Below are 24,483 nucleotides of genomic sequence, written 5' to 3' on the forward strand. Positions count from 1 at the left end.
TCCCTCATTTCCCTTTGTTGGGTGTTACACCAGTGTAAGTCTGTCTTTCTGAAACTCCTTTTTCTTTTAAAAACTCTGTTTATTTCTCGTTTGCTTTTCTATTTATATTATTGTGAATTGTGACTAAGCAATCAGAAACATAATAATTTTAATAGCGTTTTGGCTTGATTTTATTTGCTCGTTTGTGTTTACTTTTACTGGTTTTGGTTTTTATGCTGTTTTACCCTTTTAAGTAAGCTCCTAACACTGTCTTCAGTTTTCTCTTTTAGAACAGCACTGAAGAATTTTCTTTTCATAATGTAACAGTTACTGCTATAGTTCTCAAATTCTCATTCCAAAAACATGAGAGTTTTTACGAGGAAACTGGACTTTTAAGTCCTTCTTTTGTTGATACCATTTGTCAGGTCAGATTATTAAACATTACTGGCCTGTGTGAAAGAAACATGGACAAAGTCCCAGCCTGTCTCATGATCGGGTATTTTTAGGGAGCTATTAATGGACATGGGCTCTACAGAGATCATTTGCAATCCTGAAAATATCACTTTCAACTTAATAATTACTTCTTCAAAGTGTGAGGTCTTCCCTCTTTCAGAAGGTGAGGAAAAACAGTATATTTTCTCAATTCAAAGGAAAATTAGTAGTCAATTTGTGAAAAAGAAGTAGTCTAGACTTAAAATGTTTCTGTCCTCACTGTGCCGTAGTATAATCCATTACTAACAGTCTGTATATGTTGCTAATAATATTTCTCTTCTTTGCTACATGTGCTGTTACAGAGCAAGGCCTTGCAATCACACATTAGGTGGATCAGGTAACAAATTAAATGCTGCAGGTTTGCTGTGAATTACTGCTGCCCAACTTTAGGATGTTTCTAGAATTACTCCAAACTTTGTAAGTGACATGTTGACAACTTCTTTAATTTTGCTGTGCTCATTCATTTTGCCAATTTGTTTATTTGCTTTCAGTTTTACTTATTTATTTTATTTTATTTTTTCCCTGTAGTTTTGAGGGTTTCTTTCAGCCCAGCTGTCTTGGAAGACAGAGGTGGATGTTTTGATAAGGTAAAACAGATGAGAGGTTTGAGCCTAACAGACCATCTGTGATTTTAACCTATAATAGCATGTAGCTGAATATACAGAAGGAGAGTGGGACTGCTTAACAGAGTACATCTACATCCATTATGCTATTTAGTGATCAGTTTGATCGTTAATGATTTTTTATTATTTCTTCTTAAATTTTAACATTTAGACTTAATATAGTTTTTGGGTTTTTTTTTTAAATAATGCTATTCTTAAGCTTTTGTGTGTTATTAACTCAATTGTGGTTACACCAGTGTGTTATTTCTGCTTGTATTTGGATATATACTGTTGCAGTACTTTGGATATGTCCCTTAAAAGTATCAGAGGCAAACAGGCATGCATGGATGGAGGCAGAATTGTGAGTTTTCTGTTGTAAAAGGCAATAGATTTGGTACATAAGGTGGTGAAGTTGGTGTTTTTCCAAGCATGTTTGATGTTGTTTCAGTTGGATGGCTGATGCACATAATAGCACAAATCTACAATACTTTCCTGACTACCAGATATTGCCCTAACAATGTCTTTGTTGAAACAGTTTGAACAAGAGCTATTATTAAAAAATTTCATGTCCTTCACTTGCCCTTCCCTTCCAGGCCTGCTGTGAACAAACAGGAAAAACATCCTGTGTTTTATTGCACATTTGTTTTCCCACTAAGGAAACATCAGAGCTTGATTGTGATGATATTTGAGTGTCTAAATGCCTTAAGAGGGAATGGCTGTTTATCTAAAAAGCAAAGTTTTGCCTATATTTGTTGCTTTCTAGGAAGCAACGCCAGAACAAGTAGCTATTCTGTATGTTCAGTCTGTGGAACAGAGAAAAAAGCTGGGACATGCTACAGGAGTAGAAAACCTTTACTCTGTTCTAAATAGAATAATTCTGCAGTGCAAACCTAAACCCTTGGGAAAAGGCTGAAGCTTGAGATGGAAGTTCCAATTTGTTTATTTTAAACTGTGTTCATTTCTCTTGATACTGTAACAGTGACTGCTGTTTGTTACTTCAGATTCAACCTGAAGATTTAACATCTGCTTCCAATTAAAAAGCAGTGTTTCCCTACACAAAGTGATCCAAGTTGTGCTGGTTTGCCATGTATAATTCTATGTATATGTTTGATGACAATTCTGATGAAGAAATCCCTACCCAACAAGCTATTCAGGAAAGCTTACAAGAGAGGCATAAAATTGAAACAAGTGGCTGTGCAACAGAGGCTGAAAGGTAATAAGTTATTGCTTCTATTTTGGGGTTTGGCATTATTGTAAGCATGTGGTAACCTTTCTTTCCTTTGTGACTCCCTACGTTGGGTTGCTCTGACCTTGTCTCATGGGTAGTGGAAACCATTGGTAGCTCACTTGGTCTGAGTTCTCCATGAAAAAGTATACCTGTTTCCTTGAAAATATGGGAATGTATGAACCTTTCAGATGATGTGTTACATCAATATCTAAAGGAGTACAAGGCTTTATAAAGAAGATAAGTAGGTGATGTAAAATTAGATTAATATGGTAGCTTCCCCTCATCTTAGTATTTAATTTTTTATGTGAAAAATTCAATATTTATGGTGTCAGGGGAAGACCAGCAAAAAACTGTTTTAATGTGATAAACCCTGACAAAATTCATGTAACTTAGAGAAATCTAACATGTAGTCTAGACTTGAGTATTTAAATTAAGGTATAATTATATCCTGAACTTCACATTAATTTTTACTTCTCACTCTGTTCTTGTTCTGTTTGTGCAGTTTCCAGTCTACTGCAAGTGAAGAACATGGAAAGATAATTGCAGCAATTCAGACAGTTAAGTACAAATACTCCACACTAAGCCTGTACTCCTGGGAATTGCTGAGCAATGCCTACATTTGAGGTGTTTGATCACCTGATTTAAGTGCAGTTTTTCCTTATATAGTCTTGGGAAGAATAAGACAACTAAAACCAGGACATCCAAACTAACTTACTAGATAGGATCATGCTAATGGGATGGGTTCAAGTGTCACCCTTTTCAGAAATTCCAGTGCTTCATCTCCTGAAATTAGGGGAAAATTCCAGGCCTTTCTTTTAAAATAAGCAGTTTTGAAGTATAAATTTATTAGTCAATTAATACTTGGTAACATTTTTCACTTTGCAAGATACCCAGATTAAAAAGCTTTCTCTACCTGAAGTGTTCCAATACTGTTCCTTAACTGCAAAACTTTAGTGTATTCCAATATGAGATGCAATATTGCTCGAGAGGATTGTACTTGACATATTTTAGTAATGTTATTGTAAGTTTTTTTCCATGATTAATTCAAAATGCTTTGTGAGTCAATGTTAATCATTGATTGTTGCATTCTTGTAAACTTTCCTCTGAGAAAAAATTGCTCTGACAAAACAGGTTGTTGAGATGAGATAAATGGCACTCAGTGTATTAATTGCCTGAATTTTGTCTTATGGTTAGTAATGGGATATGTGTCTGTCTTAAAACACCACAGGCCAAGAAGAGGCCTTGAAGAAGTTGGTGAAGCACAGTTCTGCCTTTGAAGAAGCAGATGAGCAAGGCTGGCTTCCTGTGCACGAAGCTGCAGCACAGCTAAATAAGAACATCCTTGAAATAACTATGAAAGGTACAGAGTCCTCCTGGTTTTCCACCAAAAAGATTTTACAAAAGTGAGTTTAATCAATCACCCATATTCAAATGTGTTCTGCTGTTCTGCATTTCAGCCTCCGATGCCGGTACGTGGGAACAGACCACTCTAAAAGGGGAAACACCTCTGCTGGTGGCAGTAAGGAACTGCTTTGTGGACAACGTCTGCTTGCTCCTGATCAATGGCTGCAATCCCAACGTTAAGAATGAAGAGGGAGATTCTCCTTTACTTATAGGTGAATACCTTATTTAGGGGTGGAGAGGTGAGGGAATTAGGTGAGATCATACTTACACATTTTAGGGTTTAATTTACTTATTATTAAAATATTTTGCTATAAGAAGGAAAAATTTTAATCTCAGCATTGAATGTGTCTGCCCTTGTCTGTTTTTCTTAGATGATATCAGGGCTTCAAATAAGTTGTCTGTTCCAAGTTAGGGTCTGTCACCACAGAGTTCTTTGCATTATTTATTAATTTAAGTTTTCCCATAAACATGGAAGTGGGAGAAGTAAAATATCTTTCCATGAAGTCTGATCCAATGTAGAGAGCTCCAGATGCCTACTGTCTTTCATTCCTCAGTTGCAAAGAGTTTGAAGTTCAGGTTGAACATACATTTTTTCCCCCAATGAATCAATTAGCTTTCTCCATGAAGTGCAGAGGGTCATCCTCTGCTTTCCTAGCCTACCAACCATCTATAGGACCCCCAGTTTATCCCTGTGAAATGGCTGAAGCTTCTAGTCAGGGGCACCTGCTTACAAAAGATGTAGAGAATTCCTAGACATTTTTGAAGTGCATCATCCCATAAGATGGGGATGTATGGGATTTATCTAAAGCTGCTGTGTAGGTTCCAGATAATGGCACATCACAGCTCATATCACAGGATGGTGTCAGGGTATTTCAAGCAGCTGTGGCATATGAAGCTTCTCAGCCTAATCTATCTTGATGAAGGACACTTGCTACCCTGCACAGCCTGGAAGATCAAAGAGAGAAGGAGGGAAAGGTGTTGCTTATTCATTCCATTCCCTGGAGCCAATGCAAATTTCTCTTTTAAGATCCTTACGGACTCAACAGTTCAGGCTTATTAAGCTAAGAAGGTATATGACACAATGATTTTAAACTTTGTTTCATATTGTAGTAACTGCTTATGAAGTTTAAATGGAGCTCTGCTGACAGCTCCTGGCTCCACCAAGGCCCTGGATGTGGCCTCCATCTAGTGGTAAGGAAAGCTGTGTTCTGTTCCATCACCAAACAGAGGATTACAGAGAGAGATTACCATAGCATGGTTTATTTTTATGGTTAGTGCTGTCCTGGAAGCAAAGAACAGACTTGTTGATAAATTAAACCTTTCAGTGTAGGGTGACGTTTCTCAGTGTATAAAGAGCACTGCAGGAACAGCTTTCCTGGGCTGCCACATTGCAGAAGCCACAGTGTGTGGAATAGCATTGAATAACATTCTGTCTGATGCTTTGCTTGTTGTGCTACAGCAATTAAACAGGATTCCTATGAGATTGCCTCCTTGTTGATAAGATCTGGTGCCAAAGTGGATTTGCAGTGTGTCCACAAGAGAACTGCTCTACACGAGGCAGCCAGACTGGGCAGGAAGGATCTGGTAGAGCTTCTCCTTCATTCCGGAGCGGATCCTGACCCTCGCAGTGGATATGGGCTCACACCTCTAGCACTGGCTGCACAGATGGGACACACAGAAATTATGGAGCTCTTACTGCAAAAAGGTAAGACTTTATAATATAGGATCTTACAGGGAGAGAAGGCTCAGGGTGTGGGTCTGTCATCAGGGTTATAAATGATGGAATGGAATAAAGAATGCGGAGCCAGATTCTCCTCAGTGATGCCCAATAACAGGACAAGAGGCAATGGGCACCAACTGAAACCTGGCAAATTCTGTCTTGGGAGGGTGGCTGAACACTGGGATAGATCACATGGATTTGTGGAATCTCCTTCCTTGGAGACACTAAACCCCTGACTGGATGCTGTCCTGGGCAGCCTGCTTGAGCACAGGGCTGGACTAGACATTCTCCAGAGATCCTTTCCAACCTCAACTACTCTGTGGTTCTGTTTTTAGTAACATGTAGCTTCAGTGATGGTGTTCTTCAAGTGAACAGAATTTGGGAGCCACACGTGCAGTACTGAAATGTTTAAAGCCCAAAGCGAGTCCTCGTCCCAGCAGAGGAAAGTATTCCTGAATGCAGAGGCAAAAAATTGTTCTTATCTCAGTACCCATATACATAGGCTAAAGTATTTAGTCTATTTACATACATTTTTATTAGTCTTCTGCAAGTTCTGTGATTGGATTAAAACTGATTATTGTAAGATATGCCTTTAGAAACAGCAGCAGAAATAACTCGCCTTACTAAAGAATATTAAGTGCTATCTGCACCAAGAGGGTTGTTGTGATGTAGTTAAGTAAAGGCCTGATAAAAATCACATTTTATAAGGTTAAAATAATATATTAATATTTTATTTCACAAATATTTTATATTTTTAATTGTTTTTAAATGCTCTATTGTTTTCTCATGTGGACAGGTCACCTTAGGGAAGGCCTGACAACATTTATTGTGGGGAATTTTACATGATGGTTCAGCAGCACTGGATTGCATGAACTTTTTGATTCTGAGTTATCTCATATTTACAGTTCTATCTGTCTTGTCTTTGTAAAGTAAAAGATTTGAAGAGCATTCTATGTAAGCCAAAAAGTAATTGTTTGGATGAATAAGAACCAAACCACTTGCTGGCCCAGTTCTAGCAGCAATTCTTACCATGTAATTGTATTCAAAGCACTTTGGACCATCTTGTTCCCAGGATTACATAAGCACATCTAAAATCAAGGATCCAGCATGAAGGTTTGTGCCCATATGGGTTCTATTAGGTGAAGAATAAAATTCCCAATACCCATCACTGGAGGGTTGGAGACATTCATTATGGCTGGGTGTGTACAGTGACTCCTCTGAAAATCCTCACTGCTTCTTTCCAGGTGCAGATGTTCTTTCACAGGCAATGGATTGTGCTTCTGTATTATTTGAAGCAGCAGGAGGAGGAAATCCAGATTCTGTGAGTCTTTTACTAGAATATGGGGCTGATGCCAATGTACCAAAGCACTCGGGTCATTTGCCAATCCACAGAGCTGCATATAGAGGACACTTTCTGTGAGTTAATATACTTAAAAATCAAGTAATAATGATACCAGAAATATTAATTTTGCTAATTCTATCTCATTCAAAGCAGGCAGCAAATCTGAAGTTTTGTACAAGGAATTGTTTTTGACTGTGTAAATATACCATTCTATGTCTGAATGTAAGAGACCAGTCAGTGTAAAATCACTTTATCCTAAACATTTTAATCCCTGTAGTATTTCCCTACTTGTCACAAGTAATAACACTGTCCAGGCTGATGTTGAGGTTCTTGGGATGTCCTCACTCTCTTTTGGTCTGTGTCTCATTTCCATCCTATCACAGCAAGGTGAATATACCAAATAGGCAAATAGAGTTAGGGAATAAGAGTTATCCTTATTTAAAAAAACCAGTAAGGTTACTGGAAGATATTTTAGCTAAAATCACAACCAGTAAGTGAGAAACAAGAATCTGAGGATTCTTAATTCCTATGGTAATATTTTAAATGTATTAAGTTACATTTAAACTTAAATGTATATATTACATTTTAGATTATATCTATTCATGTTAAAATATAGTATATTCTATTAATTACCCAATTCCTACAGGTTAAGCAATAATATTGTGCTCTTGACATTTAGGAAAAGCTTCTATTGAAAAGGAAACCTCTAGCAAGGAATGGGGTTGTTAATGAAATAAATATATATATATAAATGGAATATAGATTAATATTTTTATTCTATTATAGTATAATAGAATAATATTTTATGTATAGCAGGTGTTAAGTCAGTATCCATTGAAATTTAATTGTTAGCAATTCAAGTCAATACTTGTCAAGGTACTGATTTAGTAGATTAAGATGATTTTTACAGTCATGATGAATTCTGAAGTCCAGCAACACAGAGAAATTCCAAGATGAATTAAGTGAAGCAATATGTTTAAGAACCTGAGATTCTTCTTTTTTAAAATTTTTCAGAGCCCTAAAATATTTAGTTCCAGTTACTGATTTTGCTGCCATTAAAGAAAGTGGGATAAGTCCAGTTCACTCAGCAGCAGCAGGAGCACATCCACAGTGCCTCGAGTTTCTCCTCAAGTCTGGGTTTGATGCCAATTTTATGCTGGATCAGCGAGTTCGCAAAGGCTACGATGACCACCGCAAATCAGCCCTGTATTTCGCTGTGTCCAACGGGGATCTCTGTTCCACACGGCTGCTGCTGAACGCCGGAGCCCTGACAAACCAGGATCCCATCAACTGTCTGCAAATCGCCCTGAGGATGGGCAATTACGAGTTAATGAACCTGCTGCTCCGCCACGGGGCCAACGTGAATTACTTCTGCAGAGTGAACACCACGCACTTCCCCTCGGCGCTGCAGTACGCCCTGAAGGACGAGGTCATGCTGAGGATGCTGCTCAACTACGGGTACAACGTGCAGCGCTGCTTCGACTGCCCCGGGGGAAACCACTGCCACTCGCAGTATGTCACTGACGGCTGGACCTCCACTGTCATCAAAGACACGATGGTGAGTGCAGCACACGGCTCCGTGTGCTGTGCTGCTACCAGTGTCCCTCCTAAAACTGAATGAAAAGGGACGTAGTGCAGCGTCAGAAAAGGAAGCTTTGAAACTGTAAGGCAGTTTATACATAAAGATAGGAATAGACAGGGCTTTAAAATCAAATAGATGTTGCCATGAGGCCTGCTTCATGGCAGCAAATGATTGCAAACTGTATTTCTGATTTGTGAAAAAATAGCTTATGATATCTAATGATCACTATGGCATTGGTTTTCCAGAGCAGTCTTGTCCATGCTGTGAGAGCAGGGACTTGCAGGCTGGCTCCCTGCCTTGTCCTGTATGGTAACACCAACACTGGAAGGCTGTTCTAAACACCCTGGAGCTGGCAGGATAAGCACTGAGCAGCAGTTAACAAGCCTGGACCAACCTAAAGAGGCTCCTGGAGACACCCATCAGTGTCATTGAGTAGCAGTTTGTAAAGTCCATTTGAAACTAATAAACCCTTCTTTAACCTAAAGATAAAGGGCTGAGGGGTGCACTGGGCTGGTGGATCCCCCTGTTCAGCATGCTACGACAGGAGTCTAAATTCCCCTTAGGTATTTGTAGCACTTTTTTTTAAGCATTTAGGTACCAAATATACAGTTGCTTAAGTTTATTTTTGGATCTAGTACAAAATAACCATCTCAGATTTTCAGATTCTACTGGTGAGGCTTAACGCAAGCTGTGACAGCCTCTGAAGCCCCTTGAGTGACAGAACACTCGTTCTGCCTTGGCTTCTCCTCAAGTTATTCAGTTGCTCTTGTCCTGCATAGACAGAAATCATTTGCAGCAGTATTGAATAGTATCCCATTAAACATTCTCTTTCTCTCAGTTCTGTGAAGTGATAACCTTGTCCTGGCTGAAGCACGTGTCTGGGAAGGTAGTGCGAGTGATGTTAGACTACGTTGATCACGTCAAGATCTGCTGGAAGCTTGAAGCAGTTCTCAAAGAACAGAAACTCTGGCCAGACATCCATTTCATTTTAAGTAAGTATCTGTTTACATTTGAAATGAAAATAAGCTGTTTGGGGACTGGGGCCTTTTTGCTGGTAGTATTTTAATTTGCATTCTCATTTCTAGCAAATCCTCGCTCTCTGAAGCATCTCTGTCGTCTGAAGATCCGGGAATGCATGGGCCGGCTGCGGCTCCGCTGTCCTGTCTTCATGACCTTCCTTCCACTGCCAAACTGCCTGAAAGACTACATACTGTACAAGGAATATGACCTTTATGGACAGGAAAACTTCACAGGAATCTACAACCTCAGCTGTACATAAGTATTAGCTCTATATTTTGAAGGGAATGTTATCATGGATAAGACTGTTCTGCAGCTGCTTTTTTCTTTGGGGATTTTATCTCCTATGTGTATTAAGGAATGCCAGCATTCCCCTCTCACTCCCTGAAGAAACTGGGGAGAACCCCAAAATGTAAGTATTGGTGATCCCATTCTGTGTATCTCCTGGAATATGACCTACCTGAGAGTTGTGGCAACAGTATTTTAAATGCCTACTGTGACATGTTGAGGAAATGTAAAATGCAGGGCTGCAATCCTTGTGTTACTGCTCAGTTAAACCCTGTTGTATCAGATAACCCTACCCCCACTGCAGGGTTAAACCCAGGGTTTAGTAAAAGGTCAGGGATTTAACTAAAACCAGGAAGGGACGTAGTTCTTTTTTCTCTTGTACTTCCTCTTCTTTTGACAAGAAGTAGTTTTTATTTGTGAGGTTCTACAATGACCTTCTGCAGAGCAGCTCAAGTAGATTTTTTTTTTTTTGGTCACCCTATCAAGCAATCCCACATTCTAGGCAATGTAATGGGATTAAGCTACAGAAACCTCTGCTTATCCCAGCAGCTCGTGTGACATACCAGTGTTTCAACAGGGCAGCACTGCTGAAAGCTGTTAGTTCTGCAGCTCATGCTCAGGGGCTGGTACGTCTCATCCACCATGGACTTTGATTACTCTCTTTCTAGAACTAGGCTTTCCTTTTACCGTGCTGGCCAAAGCCACGCTTGCAATTTTTGGAGTTTCTCTCCATAGAGTTGCAGCTTAAGCTTTCGGAGCACTGTTATTTTAGGAAGTGTGACAGAAGTATTAGGAATACCTATAGCACGCCTGTTCTTTCTAGCAGTACTGCAAATGTCAGTTCATATTTTAGAAAAAAAAGAAGTTCATCAACACATTTGGCATTAGTAGTATTTATTCCTTCATTATCAAGTAAGCATATATTTTTTTTTTCTAGTTATACATGCATCTTTATCACGGAAGTTACAGAATTCAAAAGTCTGCTTTTCCCCAGAAAAATCTACAAACCTTATAAAATACAAATTTAACCATAATGTAGTTATGACCCATGGCTTTTTACATGGTGCTTATCATATAGTAACCTACTGAAGCCTGTGAAGGTGAGTCCAGTACCCAGGTTGGTGCTGTGCTGTTCCCATAACACCAGCTCTGCAGGGCCTGTCACTGTCCTGTGTGACAGCCCCCCCACAGGCACTGCACAGCCCCTGCCACAGCCCCACCACAGGCACTGCACAGCCCCTGCCACAGCCCCACCACAGGCACTGCACAGCCCCTGCCGCAGCCCCACCACAGGCACTGCACAGCCCCTGCCGCAGCCCCACCACAGGCACTGCACAGCCCCTGCCATGGCTCCTCCTCAGCTTCAGTCTTGGATTGTTGCAAAAATAAGTTATCAGCATTCCCGAGTATAACAACTTCCTCTGAGGTTATCTGGCAATATGTATGGAAATGGAGAGAACTGAGCTACACTTGATGACAGAGGGAGATAACTGCATGTTAGAGCTTTGTTTAATGGAAGGGAACATGTCCTGTCACCAGTAATGGTACTTCCTGAAAGTCAGTATTGTGAGAAATGCAGGAGGCTTTTGCATCAGTACAAGTCCCACCCAGAAAGTTATGAGAGTTAAGCTTTTATTTAATCTACAAAATGCTGACTGGAGCCCTGGCACAATAGGGTTACTGTCCACGTTTCCAAGATTAAGACACAACAATCAGAGTTGACATAAATATGCCACTGGTGGTTTTTAATACAGCTATTCAGGGAAAATGTGCAAGTCAGTCTCAAACATTGCAAAAATCACTTACACTTCACCAGAACAGGACCAATCCAGAACATCATTGTAAGAATTTGACCACTCCACTCTATTATAAAAATGACCAGAAAGATTGTACAAAGTCCTTGTCTTGCAATACAAAGTTCATTAGGAATACAAGTGAATTCACAATGACGCACTGACTTATTCTTGTCATGACAACTTAGATACCACTGTGGCAAAGGAAAAAAGAAAAGCAACTTAGTGCTTGATTAAAAAGAAAAGCCTTGGAGACTAATTACCTTGCAAGAATTTTTGTAATATAGATCAAGAGAAATAATAAAAAATATCAGCTTTTGCTGTCAGACTAGACAATATCTCTATTAAATTCACTAAGCAGTGGCAGGTTTTCTTTCTCTAGGTGACTTATTTCTGAAATAACAAGAGACTATATCGTTAACATAGTTCTCTCCATTGGCTCTTCCCAAATTCTGTGCAACTACTTAATCAGAATTTACCTTAAAACATAAACACAGTCACATTTACCTCTTTATATCAATGTACATAAATTATAGCTTCATAAATCACTTCAGCTGTTTCAGGATTTTCAGCTCTGAGTTTACATCCATATAAAGAGAAAATCTGACAACTTTATAAGGGGAAATGTTCCTTAACCCTGAAATATTACTTTACTGTTAGATAGTAAATTGTCTTGATACAATTTCAAACCTAAACAGATTAAGGAAGCAAGACTATGATATTCAAATGACTTTACATTACTTGCTTGTAACCACTTATATATGGTTAAGTTGTACATGACTTTGCCCTTGTGCTCTGCTTTAGACTTGGCCACATCTACCAGAGCCCACAGAGGAGTGCCAGGGATTATCTATAATGCAATAAAATGCACACCCACAAGCACACTTGATATGTTTTATATACATGCCATTACATACATAAAGAATGTATGTAGCTTGAAACAGCTGACAGCAAGACTTGCTTGTTCTGCAGCATGAAAACCTACAGAGTTACAAGGTTAACATCCCCTCACCTAAAGGCTAAAATTGTGGCAGGAACTATGAGGCTGCAATTAGCAACATAACAAGTTAATCCTGAACACCTCTGCCAATCAGTACCTGCACAAAGTCACTTCAAAGTCATGGACTTGAAAGAATGTTTTCAGGAGTAACTAAAATAATAGTAGATGCACATGAAGCAAACTACAGCTTCAGGTGGAAGTACTTGTAAGGTCAGCCTTTGAGTAAAAGGCAATAGGAAATAATAAACAGGAGAAATAAATTACAGGAGAGGAAATCAACCAGTAATTTAGTCACAATAATAAAATGCTCAGGTGGTGAAATCCTACCACAGCAGTTCCCAGCAGAACACAAGGTGTTCCCACTAAAAGTCATGTTCTCAAGGAAAATACTAAGCATTCTGATTTCTTTTTTTAATTAACAAAACTGTTTTCTAATGAAGTAATTCTAGACCTCATAGGAAGAAAAGGTACCAAATAGTTTTTTATTTTGGGAAGGAGACCATGGATAATAACTCAGCAACTATTTTTGCCTTGAGATAATTCTAATTACAGAGCTGTGTGATCCTTCCCTTGGGCAAAGCTCTCACCCCCCTGATAACTCAATGCACCATTCCCATCTGACTTCCTCCCCTCTGCTGACCTTCTTGCTCATTTTATACCAGTGAAACTCCCCTAAATAAGCAAAAAAACCAACCCCCTCATTTCATTCATGAAGATCAATCTGTTTTCTTTAACTACTCTCTTCAATCATGTCCCCTTCTAGTGGTTAAGATGAAAATCATCCAACACAAGTGCAATCACCTCACTCCTATGCTGTCTGTTTTAGAAAACTACATTTAACGGCAATGGGAAACTACATTTCAGGCAATGGAAAGCCTGAAAATCAAATGGAATAATTCCAATCATGTATTGCTGAATCTGAAAAATCCCATACGGTGGTGAATTCACCTGCCATTTTATTTGCCTTTCTTCCTCATCTTTGCAGATTTAGATCTAAAATTGTAATAGTAGGTTTCAAGAAAAAATACAGTAATTCCATTTTCTGACATTTCTTCAATAAGGCTAATGCAGAACAGGCTACACATCAGAAATGCTTTGTCATGAGACTGCTCATCTATTACCTGTCCTCCCTCTGGAGCCTGGGCTACTGCAGCTCAAGTGCTTAACACAATCCTTCCCTGACCAGATGAGGACTGGGTTCTAGACACTGGAGATCACTGATTTCATAGTCTTCCTGTGCTGTTTCTAAACTACTTCATCTTCAGCATGTACTTGAGAAAGATACACGTCATAGCAGCAATCTTGAGCTGCCCTGTGATATTATTTGATAGAAAACAGAAATATCAGTAAATAAAAACAAACAAAAACCCCAAACTAATGAAACATGAACCGGAATAATTTGGAGAGACAAACTGGCTGCACTGCACTCTCTCTAAGCCTTGATTTAGGCCCAAAATGGGAAAAATTTGGATTTGCAGCCTCTGTACATTTTTGTAGGAAAGAATTAATATAGTCTCTTAAGGATACTAGATATGAAATAAAAATGCCACTCTCTTAAAAGAAGCCTCAGACTGGTGTGGTCCATGTGACTGTGTGGTAGCCAAAGCTGGTCACAGGGCAATACCATTTGGCCTCACTGGGCAACAGCCAAAGCAGGTATTTCTGCAAGTGTCTGGCTGCTCTGGGGCTGAAAAATGCACTGGAACAGGGCCTGGGAATTAACTTGGGAGGGGAACCTGGAGGCTCTTTGCTGCTCAGCTTCCCCCTCAAGCCAGGGGTGCTGTGACCCCTGTACTGTCACAGGTACTGTGATACCTTCGGTGACTGCTCCAGCCCCTCCCTGGGCTGTGGTGCCACCAACATCTGCTGGGAGTGCTCCAACTCCTGCTTGTCTGCTCGTCCTGCTGCAAGGACAGGCACTGCTGCCCTTCTCTCCTGCCTCAGGAGTGATCAGTGAACTCCTGCACACACAGTCACAGCTCCAGCACCAAGAGCAGGAGGAGCTGCCTTAGCCAGTGCAGGGCACTCCAGTGTGCAAGGAGAGCCCTCTGTGCACCTACAGATGTGACCTGAGATTCCTCACTGACTCCATCAGCACTGAGCAGCTCCAGCTATGAAGGGCTGGGCCATCACCAGCTGCTGGGGAGATACTCTGAAAATTGCTTCCATTCCTGAACACCAGAAATGCCCTGCAATGAACTGTAAACCACTCATAACTGTTATATTATAACTTGGACTATAAGTATATTCTTCTCTCTCTACATATCCTGTTATCTTCATGCCACTATTAGAGAGCTATCTATCTTCTGTTCCACTGGATTTTAATATTTATAGTAATTAGTGCAAAAATAAATATTTCTCTTCAAACAACTTTTCTCTTCTGGATCAAAAGGTGAATGCACATCTAATACTATACAAAATAAATATTACACAGGGTATGGAATATGGAGTGCAGATTGCAAGCTGTAAACAGACACTGCTTTGAAAAATGCTTTCCAGGATTGACTCTGGGATGTAGGATTAGCATCATCTCTTACTCCAGAAATGGCAAATTCTGTTTGCAAAATTACTTTTTATAGAAAGACTTACAGAGCCTTAACTCCTTTGCAGTAGATGTAGTGTACTGGCATCAATGCATTTACACAGGCCGAAGATTTTTCAAATGATGGAATTCCAAATGTTCTTGCAACTCTAAGCATGTTTTATAAAAGTGAACTCAAAGGCTTACAGCTCTTTATTCCAAGTACTGGGGAAAAACCAAGAACATGGCACTTGTGCTACAAGGCTATATACATTACTTCTATAATTTGATGAGGAATGCTTTTCCTCATGCAGCAAAGTTCAACTGCATCTCATCAGCTCTTATCTAGGTCTGACAGTATCTTTTTCTCCTGTTGAAAGAAGTCTTTCAGCATTATATTCACTCCAAAGAGACCCCAATGCAATATCATACAGTGCAAAATGAAACAAAAACGATCCTTCTGTCTAGAACTATTGCACATCTCACTGATGTTAATAAGGATTTTTCTTTCTAAATCTAAGAACAGTTATGTGCAACAAATTGGGTAAAGCTTAGCACTGTCTTATATTCATTTCTGTTTCCAGCAAGGTGTTCTCCATAGTGCAGTGTATAGAATGAGTTTCATGTACTGCTGAAGCCCAAGGGGAGTTTTAAGTTTTGCTTCAAAAGCAGTTAATTGCACAGAGAAGTAAGTGGGAAAAAAACCCACATTTTTTTTCCATACTGCAGAGAAGCCTTGAGAAAACATAAATTTGTAATAAACATGGCAGCATCACCATGCTTCATCTGGCATACGGAAGAGAAATTATACTGATAGGAAAATGGAAATCACTTAACTGAGAAATAAAAATCAAGGCATAATAGGGTCTATATATTGAGAAGTCTTTTCTATAATACAACAGACCCACCACCTACATTTCACTTCTTGTAGAACTTGTGCCTTTTCACCAGATATATCCATGATTCCAATTTTAATGAAGTGGGCAGCCTTAGGCTTCGGATTCTCTCTTCTTCTTTCCATCTTCTCCTAAATCACTGTCTTCAGACTGGCTACTGCTCAGGACTACAAACTGTCCTTCTCCACTGCTCTGGTTGGATCTGCTGGAAGCAGCTATCAGCCGGCTCTGCTCCTCCAAGTCCTAATGTGAGGAGAGGGGTTGGGAAATCAGAACAAGAATATTACCCTTAAAGCCATCTGGAATTGACAGAAGGTACCATTATTATGATTTCTAAACTATCAATACTATCAGTGGACAGCTCTGTACAGAAGGAATGAAAAGACTGAATAGGAAACCAAAACATTCACCTTTCAGTAGCTGCAGTATTAGAACAGCTCCCAGGTTAACACAGCTGCACCTACAGCCCACAGGGCACAGCAGGCCAGAACAACCATCCTCAGCTACACTGAGAAAGGCAATGGAGCTGGGAAGGGGCTGCAGCACAAGTCTGGTGAGAAACACCTGAGGGAATTGGGGTTACTTAGCCTGGAGAAAAGGAGGCTCGGGTGGGACCTTCTCACTCTCTACAACTGCCTGAAAGGAGGGTGTAGCCAGGTGGAGACCAGTCTCTTCTCCCAAGTAACAAGCAATACAATAAGAGGAAATGGCCTTAAGTTGCACCAGGGGAGATTTAAATTGGATATTAGAGGAAATTTCTTCACCAAAAGCACTATCAAGCACTGGAACGAGCTGTCCAGGGCCATGCTGGAATCACCATCCCTGGAGGAGTTTAAAAGCCATGTAGATGTGGCACTGAGGTACATGGGTTAGTGGTGGCTTGGCAGTGCTGGGTTAATGGTTGGCCTTGGTGATCTTAAAGATCTTTTCCAACCTTAGTGATTCTGTGATTCTTGAGCCCATTTCCTCCCTGTGTGACTGAACCCTCGTCAGCAAATGAAACTATTTTGTGTCTGTGATAGGTGTTCCTTCAAGCACTGCTCTTAAGTATTCTCATAAAGATGTTTTGTCATGCATATCCTCAAGGAGCTCTTTTTAAAAACTACTATACAAAAATATACAAAATCTGCATAGGAAACACTTATGATAATTAACTTAATAATGCTCTATGAACCTGTACTGAAGAGTATGATAGTGGAGCATGGAGTAAAAACTGCAAAAGAAAGGAAATAGAAAAAACCTAATGTTAAGAAATAATGATGAAACTTGCCTTTTCAATTTGCTTTTGTTTATTCAGTTCTTTTTGTTGTTTCTCTTTGACTCTCTCTATTTCTTTCTGCTTTTCTGTTGCTTTTCGATCCTGAAGGGCAAAAATGTAAATAAAGTAAGTAACAACCTGAGACATTTGATACAGTACTGATTGCTATGAGCTTGCTCAAGACTGTGACATCACTGTTTCGATTATTCTTCTTTTAAAGGACTGGTATGGCTGCTAAAGGTAGCAAGCTAAATCCTATACTGAATATTGTCCCACAGTAGACATTGGTTAGTCTTTTTATTTGAGTTTAAATCCTAGAAACAAATCCCTTGCACTACACAATGGTATTAGTGCATCTGTAAGTATCTTGCAGAATGTGTTCTATTACACATATTAAATATGCCCTCTTCCTTCCATTCACAAGTATACAGAAGAGGAAAAGATTCTTACCAGTTCTGCATGAAAAGCTATCTGTTTGGCCAGTCCAACAGAGTCACAAATCTAAACACAAAACACATAGGAAATAATAAAAAAAGGCTAATCAAAATGCCTCTACAATTAAGCCAGCATCCCCAGTTAGATATAACAACACATTAAAGCACTTCCAGGTAGTTAAACTGAGAGGTTTAACTGTTTTTCAGTAAATTAACAAACAAGCCCTTAGACAGCTTGAATGTATCTAACATCTTGGAATCCATGTCAGATTCAAAACTGATACAAGTTATAACCATCAGCAATACCTTTTCCCCTTCATTATTTGATTCAAATATATAGCAGATGGAAGTCTGGCGGCTCTCAGCTCTCCCTCCTGAGGTTCTAAGCACAAATCCAAACAGGCGTTTATTCTCCTGGTGTGTAGCATAGAGAACTACACTGGGCAAAGGGAACTGCCAAGAGGATCAAATGTGGAGAGATTAAAACTGGGTCCAAATATTTTCCAGATGAGGTTTCACGTTAATTATCTTCAATATCATAAATGCACAATCACAGCACAAGAAGTTACAACCTGACCAAACATGTAACTACAGAACACAAACAGGAGATGAGACAGCAAAGGATTAAATTACTCAAAAGACAGGCAAACTTCTAAAAACATACTCCATGTAAGAAATGGGGACCACATTTGCAATGCAAGTCAGTCATCTTCCTAAATGTGGTACATTCCTTTTTTTATTTTCTTTTAATCATTCATACTAGTTACATTTGGGACTAAGCTTCCAATATTTAGTGCCAGGTAAAGGCACTACTTCCCCAAAACCTGCCAACAGCTCAGCTCTCCTGAACTATGCTGAATTAAACAAAACAAAACAAAAACAAAAACAACAACAACAACAAAAAAAAAAAAAAAAGGAATGAAAAACCCCAAACCAAACAAACCACATCCCCTCGTTACTTTGTTACATGAAAACTATTTTGCATTCCTATTCCTAAAAGAGAATGGACTTCAAATGTATCTTTTTAAGACTTACCAAAGGATAAATTTTAGAATTCTGAAAGCCCCTACTCCAGCTGTTATAAACTGATAGGATGAGTTTTTCCTAACCTTAGATGTTTGCATTTAGCACAGGGGATGTACCCTCAGTCGATGTATCTCACCTGTTAAAGATTACAGCTTTGGGGCACTTTTGAACTTAAAGTCACAAAGGTAAAGAAAGAAAAAAGTCCTACTTGAAACATCAAGATATTTTCGTGTCCTTAAAATTTCCTTTCATGGAAATTAAAGTAATTCAGAGCCTCCAAAAAAATGGAATGTTTTCAAAAATGTGAAGAAATTAAATGACAGACCATAAATTGTGCATAAAGAGGGGGAGGGGGAACAGTTTTGAAATATGAAAAATAAAGACTGCTATTACTGAAGAATTAAGCTGGCCTTATTTGATACCCTGACAAGAACTCCACTTATTCCTTTCAAGTGCATTTTTATAATGCATTAGAAAAAACAGAGAGCAAACCAGAAACCATTCAACACCCTCAGTGTAGTTATGCATTACAACCAAAAACCCCAAACAAAACAAAACAAAACAAAACACCAGACAAACCCTTTTGGGCTTCAGAACTAATGTGACTCCAACCTTTATGTTCTCTCTTTACTATTTTACCCTCTCAGATCACGGGGGGAAGGGGTTTCAAAAGCCAAATTAACCTACTGAAATCACTCTCCTTAAATCTGATTAGCAAGTGTTTTTCTCTCTATTTTTACATGTCTGCATTAGTCTCCTAATTTCAGTGGAAATTTGGCTGGAAATCTCATGCTATCAGTGATTTTTGCTATCATGTAATATTTTTAAAGTAGAAGAATTACATTGCTGGGTATTAATCTTAAAATGTAAAGTTACTTACTCGTAGTCTTGTAACTTGTGTCTGTGGATCAATTAACCTAAAAATTTGGTTTTAAAGACAAACCAGAAAGTAAATTTTACCAAAGTGAAAGAAGATCATTCTGTAAATAAACATGAGTAGAAGTCAGGAAGCAAAACTTACTTTAAACAGTCACAGGTGACTAACAAATGTGATTCTGTCATCCTGAAAACGTTATGGATGGCACGAGCTGCAAGGATTTGACGCATTGTTTCATAAACAACATCTGGGCTTTCATCAGACTTCACTTCCATGGAGCCAAGAAATCTTACAATAAATAACTGATGAAGAATTGAATCTAAGGAAAAAGAAAAGTATTGAAAAAAGCAAACTCCATTTTGGGTTTTCCCTTCAAAACCCAAGCTGGACTGCAGTCAGGGAAACTCCAAACTTCTAAAAAGAGGAGTGCTCATACTCAGCAATTAGAGGTACAGTAACCAAACAGCACACCACACATCTTCTCATTTGGTTTAATGAATACAAAAGATGCAATGAATTATTTTTACAACAGATTTTCAGACAGTATAATGATTTCGCTCGACTGGTCAAATACATTGCAATGTAACTAAGCATTCTAAAATTGGTGTTAAATTAGAAGAGAGAAACTAGAGATGAAAACAGAAAATTAATTTGAAATTCTATTTTTATTTTGCATTGAAATGAAACTGTTGTTTTACCTTCTGTTTCAGATTTTGAGCCTCCAGATTCACCAAAAGGATTTGTGCGTCTATTAAAAAATGAAAACATTAAACCAGGAGTCAGATTACAGGAACCACTCATGGATAATGTAGTAGTCTTATGCTGTGTCAAATACCAACATGTAATCATTTCAGAAACTTGTAATCTGGAGGAATATGAATCTGGAGTATGGTGAATCACCAGAACAGGCAATTTAATCAGGAGTGAGCCATAAACTGCTGTATTTGAGGGCCCACATTATGGAACAAATATCAGATATTGTTGTCCTGTTGCTGCCATAGAAAGTTTTGCTCACATGGTATTTTTTTTTTATATTTGAATTAAGCCCAAATCAAAACCTTGTTAATATTTGGAAAGGTGTAGGTTTAGGGGATGAAATTTCACAGAACAGCTTGAGGAAGCACAACCAAAAGCTGTGTCCTTTCAGAACTCTGTAGGAGCACCCACTTCTCATCACTGTCTCAAGGTGTTGAATTTCTTACTGAAGAGAAGTCACTGGGTTTGTTTCAAATGCAGCTTTCTGAAAACATCACTGGGGTTTTACTCCTAGAGGGTCAAGAGAAATGTGGCTATTTCTGGCTCTCAAAGACAGAATTGCCATCGGTTACAAAGAAAAGTGAAAATACTCTAGGCTTCCAAGTTTCATTTTTCAAAAGCACTAAAGTAATGCTGAAAAGAGCACAGGAAATGGGGACATTTTATTTATTGTAAAGAGGATATCATCCTTTTTCTTTGCCTAACTGATAGCTCAAAACCTATTGGCAAGGGTTCAATAAACTTCAAATTAGGTTTTATCTGGGAGTAATGAAGGTGTTACCTGTCAATAGTGTTCTAACCATAAATTCCAGAACTAAGAGAAAAAAACTGTTCTAAATAGAACTCTGAAGTCAACCTGGTGTTGCTACAATGTTTAGATAACATGGATTCAATCAAGAACCTTCCCATTAAATTAACTTGGGTAAATACACTAAAGGCAAAATCTTTCTATAAGGATCTTCTACCACTCAGACTTTTCTTGTCATTTAAGATTAAACTGCAATAGTAAAAGCAAAATCTCACAGGATCTCTCAAAAGGCAAAAATAAAATGTGAATACCTGTCATCAGTATTAGAAATGAAGGAAAGTATTTTTATTTTTTTAATAATTAATATTTCTAAAGTAGCATGTTGCCTATCTGTACCAACACTGCAGTGTTTCATTGAAAGTGGTGATTAATTGAAAATGCTGAGTACAACTCTATCATTTCTGCTATGAAAAACATGGTTTTCTAGAAAGAATTGTAACTGATGACATGAACATATAATTTTAACTCATGTCATTCAAGTTTCAAGTATTTTTCTAGGGGGCAGGGAATATAACACATTATAGTGACTAGAATCTCATTTCAGCTCTTTGGCTTTTTTTTGTTGTTGTTGTTAAGAGCAGCTGGATCTGCAAATACATTTTCTTAATATCTGAATTTTGTAGATATAGTTCCAGAAATGTAGTGCAGATTTACAGGTCTTAGGTTTGTAATAAATCTCCCACTCAAAAATAATTACAAGTGGAGAAACTGCATTTATGTTTTGGGATGAATTCTTAGATAATTTTAACTTGTCTGTCTATGAAATCACTCCAGAAGCCTAGATCATTTTCACTCACCTTTCAGGTTAAGAAGAGTGTCATCGTATGCCATCATCACCTGGAGGCAGGGCTACCAAATTTCTCTTGAGTTTCCAAGAGGAAATAACCCAAGCTGCTGGGTGAGCAAGCAATAGGAAAGGAAAATACTTTGTAAAACCGAAAGATTAAAATAAATCAATAAATAAAAGCATTGGCTGTTAAAGCAAGAAAAGCTGCTGCAAACCAGAAAACTACACCTTGACTCTAGTGCATGTAATTAAGCCTTTTTTAACAATTCCATTTAACAATTAAATGAATTGTTTTGCTTCACTGGCCACTGGACATTTTGTGACTTGAGTCAGGGAGAAGGTAATGTGTGTTTGGGAGCTGCAGTTTAAACATGGGTTTCTTGTTTTGAATTAGTAACATTAACTTCAGGAATTTTTTCCTTCTCTCTCCATTTCCTACCTGCTCGATTGCCCTGAAGACTTTGCTTGGCCAGGCAGATCTTCACTAACTGGAGATATTATGTCAAACTGTATAGGAGTGTCAGGGGCAACAAGTGAATCCAAGGAAAGTGCTGATAAAGCTGCTGAGTCAGATCCCAGTGACCCTGTGCTGCTGGTACGAGCTGCAGGAGGACGAGATTGTCTACAACAAAACCAAAACCATCAAAATGAGGGACAGTTAACCCACAGAGGAGATCGATGCAGTATTCTAGAACTTAGATGTAAAACAAAACAAAAACTAAAAACCTGAAGATCAGGGTACAGTAAACAAAAACAGAGTCTATGTTCCTATCAAATGTAAGTAAGTTAAAGTTACTACCTGCATTAATAATTGCATCAGATTGTTTTAACATTAATATATAATCAATACAATCTGAGGTCTGCTTCCAGGAGTCGAAAACTCTCCTTCTGAAACAAACCAGACATATGATATGATGCAACCACCAAAGCTGTCAGCCAGTGGCATGAGGACTGCTTGGACCAATGGATACTGAACAATGTTAGGAAGGTGAGTGTGGGAAATCCTCCTCGAGCCTATCAAAGATTTAGTTCTGAACACAGAAACTTCTGTGGGTTTGTTTGGGTATCTTTTTCCCCCTGGAACTTTATCCAGGCTTCTCTTTATAGATGTGCTCTTCCAATGACCCCTAGTTCATGAACTTACACAGCTGGCCTCATGCTCTCGTGCCTCTGCTGAAAGGAGGGAGATGGAGTGACAGCCTCCAGGGCTGACTGATTGACACGAGCAGCCATTTCCTGCAGGGCAGAGACAGGAAAAAATAACTGAAAACAGTTGTCTCAAAATAAGCTTTCAGATTTTAGTTTTATTTATATGCTGTTGACAGAAGTTATAAACTCAACCCTTTGCAAGAATCTTGCATTCCTAAATTTTCACTACACAGCTGCAGTACTTTTTTTCTAGCTTTTCTTGTAACACATATCCTGTTCTTAACTTCCTCAATTTAAGTGAATGCTCTTGCTTTACAATACTGTCACTGTTAATAAAAGCAATAGCAAAAATAGAGGGATAATAGAGAAAATGAGAGAAAACTCCCAATAATAAGCCTGGAAAAATAAGCAAATGTAGCCAGGGAAAAAAAAGAAAAATATCATTTGAGAAATGCAGCCCTCAACTGCAAACTAAACCCCATGAAGATTAAAAACTATCAATTAGGAACTACATAACAGTTATTTCAGCAAATGATGGACCATTTACAGTTGAATTCCATTTCAATCTTTCATTGAAATCACTAATTCTGATCAATATTTAATGCTGATGCCTTCACTTCCTGGGGTAGAGCCAGTAGAGAAAGTCCTTGAGGAAAGGATTTTTGGAGAGACAAAGTGCAGGAGACAACAACAAAGCAATATTTTGGGGAGTGTGTGACTCAGAAAATGAGAATGGCTATGAAGACATTGGGAAGTGAGGAGAAGGTGTGAACACACACACCCCTTCACTGATATGAGGGGACTGAACCCTTTATGCCAGGACTAAACAGAACCTCAGCTCTACCTTCAACAGAAATGTGCTCTACCTTCATCAGAAATGAGCTCTGAACTCCAACTGTACAGTACAGCTGTACAACTGTACAACTTCCCATCTGTACAGTGAACTTAGACAGCCAGGTACTTGTATTATCTAAAAAGTTATATTTAGTTTCGAAATCAAAACCTGGAGTGACACACTCCATTTCAGCCTGGAATATCAGGGGTTTTTTCTACAAAATTGTTATGCTTATAAGATTCATATTCATAAAATTGTCACTTCCCTCTAGTAGAAATTAAATGTATCCATTTGAACATTTGTGATACTATTTTTTTAAAGAGTGTCATATACAAATACAGGATCTTGAAGATGTCAAAAGGCTACACCAAATATAAAGGTCATGTATTTTTAATGCTTTCCATATAAGCATTTAGATGAAGGAGACAATGGACTCCATGCATTAATACCATGAAAAGCTTCACATTACACATGTAAGAAGTACTTGGCTTAATTCTATGCTATTAATTTTACATAATTACTTCTTAACATATTACTGATAACTATAAGTTTTAATAGTTACCTCAGGGTTTTCACTTAGATATATCTGTTTAGATATGTTGTTTATGGTGCATATCCACTGAAAAAGAGGGAGAAAAAAGAAAATAAATGAATTTGTCATGTTTTTTTAACAAACTTGATTAAATCCC

General features: G+C 38.5%; 2 protein-coding genes across 4 annotated transcripts in view; one reads left to right on the forward strand and one right to left on the reverse strand.

The window, feature by feature from the left end:
- ASB14 (ankyrin repeat and SOCS box containing 14) lies at window positions 1-17,264 on the forward strand. 3 transcript variants are annotated; one of them, XM_064667627.1, is made up of 12 exons: window positions 1-595; window positions 774-888; window positions 1,000-1,058; window positions 2,075-2,286; window positions 2,804-2,855; window positions 3,526-3,661; window positions 3,759-3,917; window positions 5,165-5,410; window positions 6,670-6,841; window positions 7,782-8,325; window positions 9,188-9,341; window positions 9,435-17,264. In XM_064667627.1, the coding sequence occupies exons 4-12, from the start codon at window positions 2,159-2,161 to the stop codon at window positions 9,626-9,628; spliced, it is 1,785 nt and encodes a 594-aa protein (XP_064523697.1). In that variant the 5' UTR covers window positions 1-595; window positions 774-888; window positions 1,000-1,058; window positions 2,075-2,158; the 3' UTR covers window positions 9,629-17,264. The 3 variants fall into 3 exon arrangements, with proteins under 3 accessions (XP_064523697.1, XP_064523698.1, XP_064523699.1); XM_064667628.1 differs by lacking the exons at window positions 774-888; window positions 1,000-1,058; XM_064667629.1 differs by lacking the exons at window positions 1-595; window positions 774-888; window positions 1,000-1,058; ... (2 more) ...; window positions 3,526-3,661; window positions 3,759-3,917 and having other exon boundaries at window positions 5,276-5,410; window positions 6,670-6,746.
- APPL1 (adaptor protein, phosphotyrosine interacting with PH domain and leucine zipper 1) overlaps window positions 10,532-24,483 on the reverse strand; it is a 26,593-nt gene continuing 12,641 nt past the window's right edge. The window contains exons 13-22 of the mRNA XM_064667623.1: window positions 24,357-24,413; window positions 22,955-23,046; window positions 22,250-22,432; window positions 20,158-20,207; window positions 19,604-19,778; window positions 19,463-19,499; window positions 17,863-18,009; window positions 17,573-17,623; window positions 17,135-17,224; window positions 10,532-16,107 (exon numbers count right to left, since the gene is read on the reverse strand). Coding sequence (XP_064523693.1) covers window positions 15,958-16,107; window positions 17,135-17,224; window positions 17,573-17,623; window positions 17,863-18,009; window positions 19,463-19,499; window positions 19,604-19,778; window positions 20,158-20,207; window positions 22,250-22,432; window positions 22,955-23,046; window positions 24,357-24,413 — 1,032 coding nt within the window. The 3' untranslated portion in view covers window positions 10,532-15,957. The remainder of the gene's footprint in view (window positions 16,108-17,134; window positions 17,225-17,572; window positions 17,624-17,862; window positions 18,010-19,462; window positions 19,500-19,603; window positions 19,779-20,157; window positions 20,208-22,249; window positions 22,433-22,954; window positions 23,047-24,356; window positions 24,414-24,483) is intronic.

This window comes from Pseudopipra pipra, chromosome 11 (assembly GCF_036250125.1).
Source record: "Pseudopipra pipra isolate bDixPip1 chromosome 11, bDixPip1.hap1, whole genome shotgun sequence".
Taxonomy (NCBI): domain Eukaryota; kingdom Metazoa; phylum Chordata; class Aves; order Passeriformes; family Pipridae; genus Pseudopipra; species Pseudopipra pipra.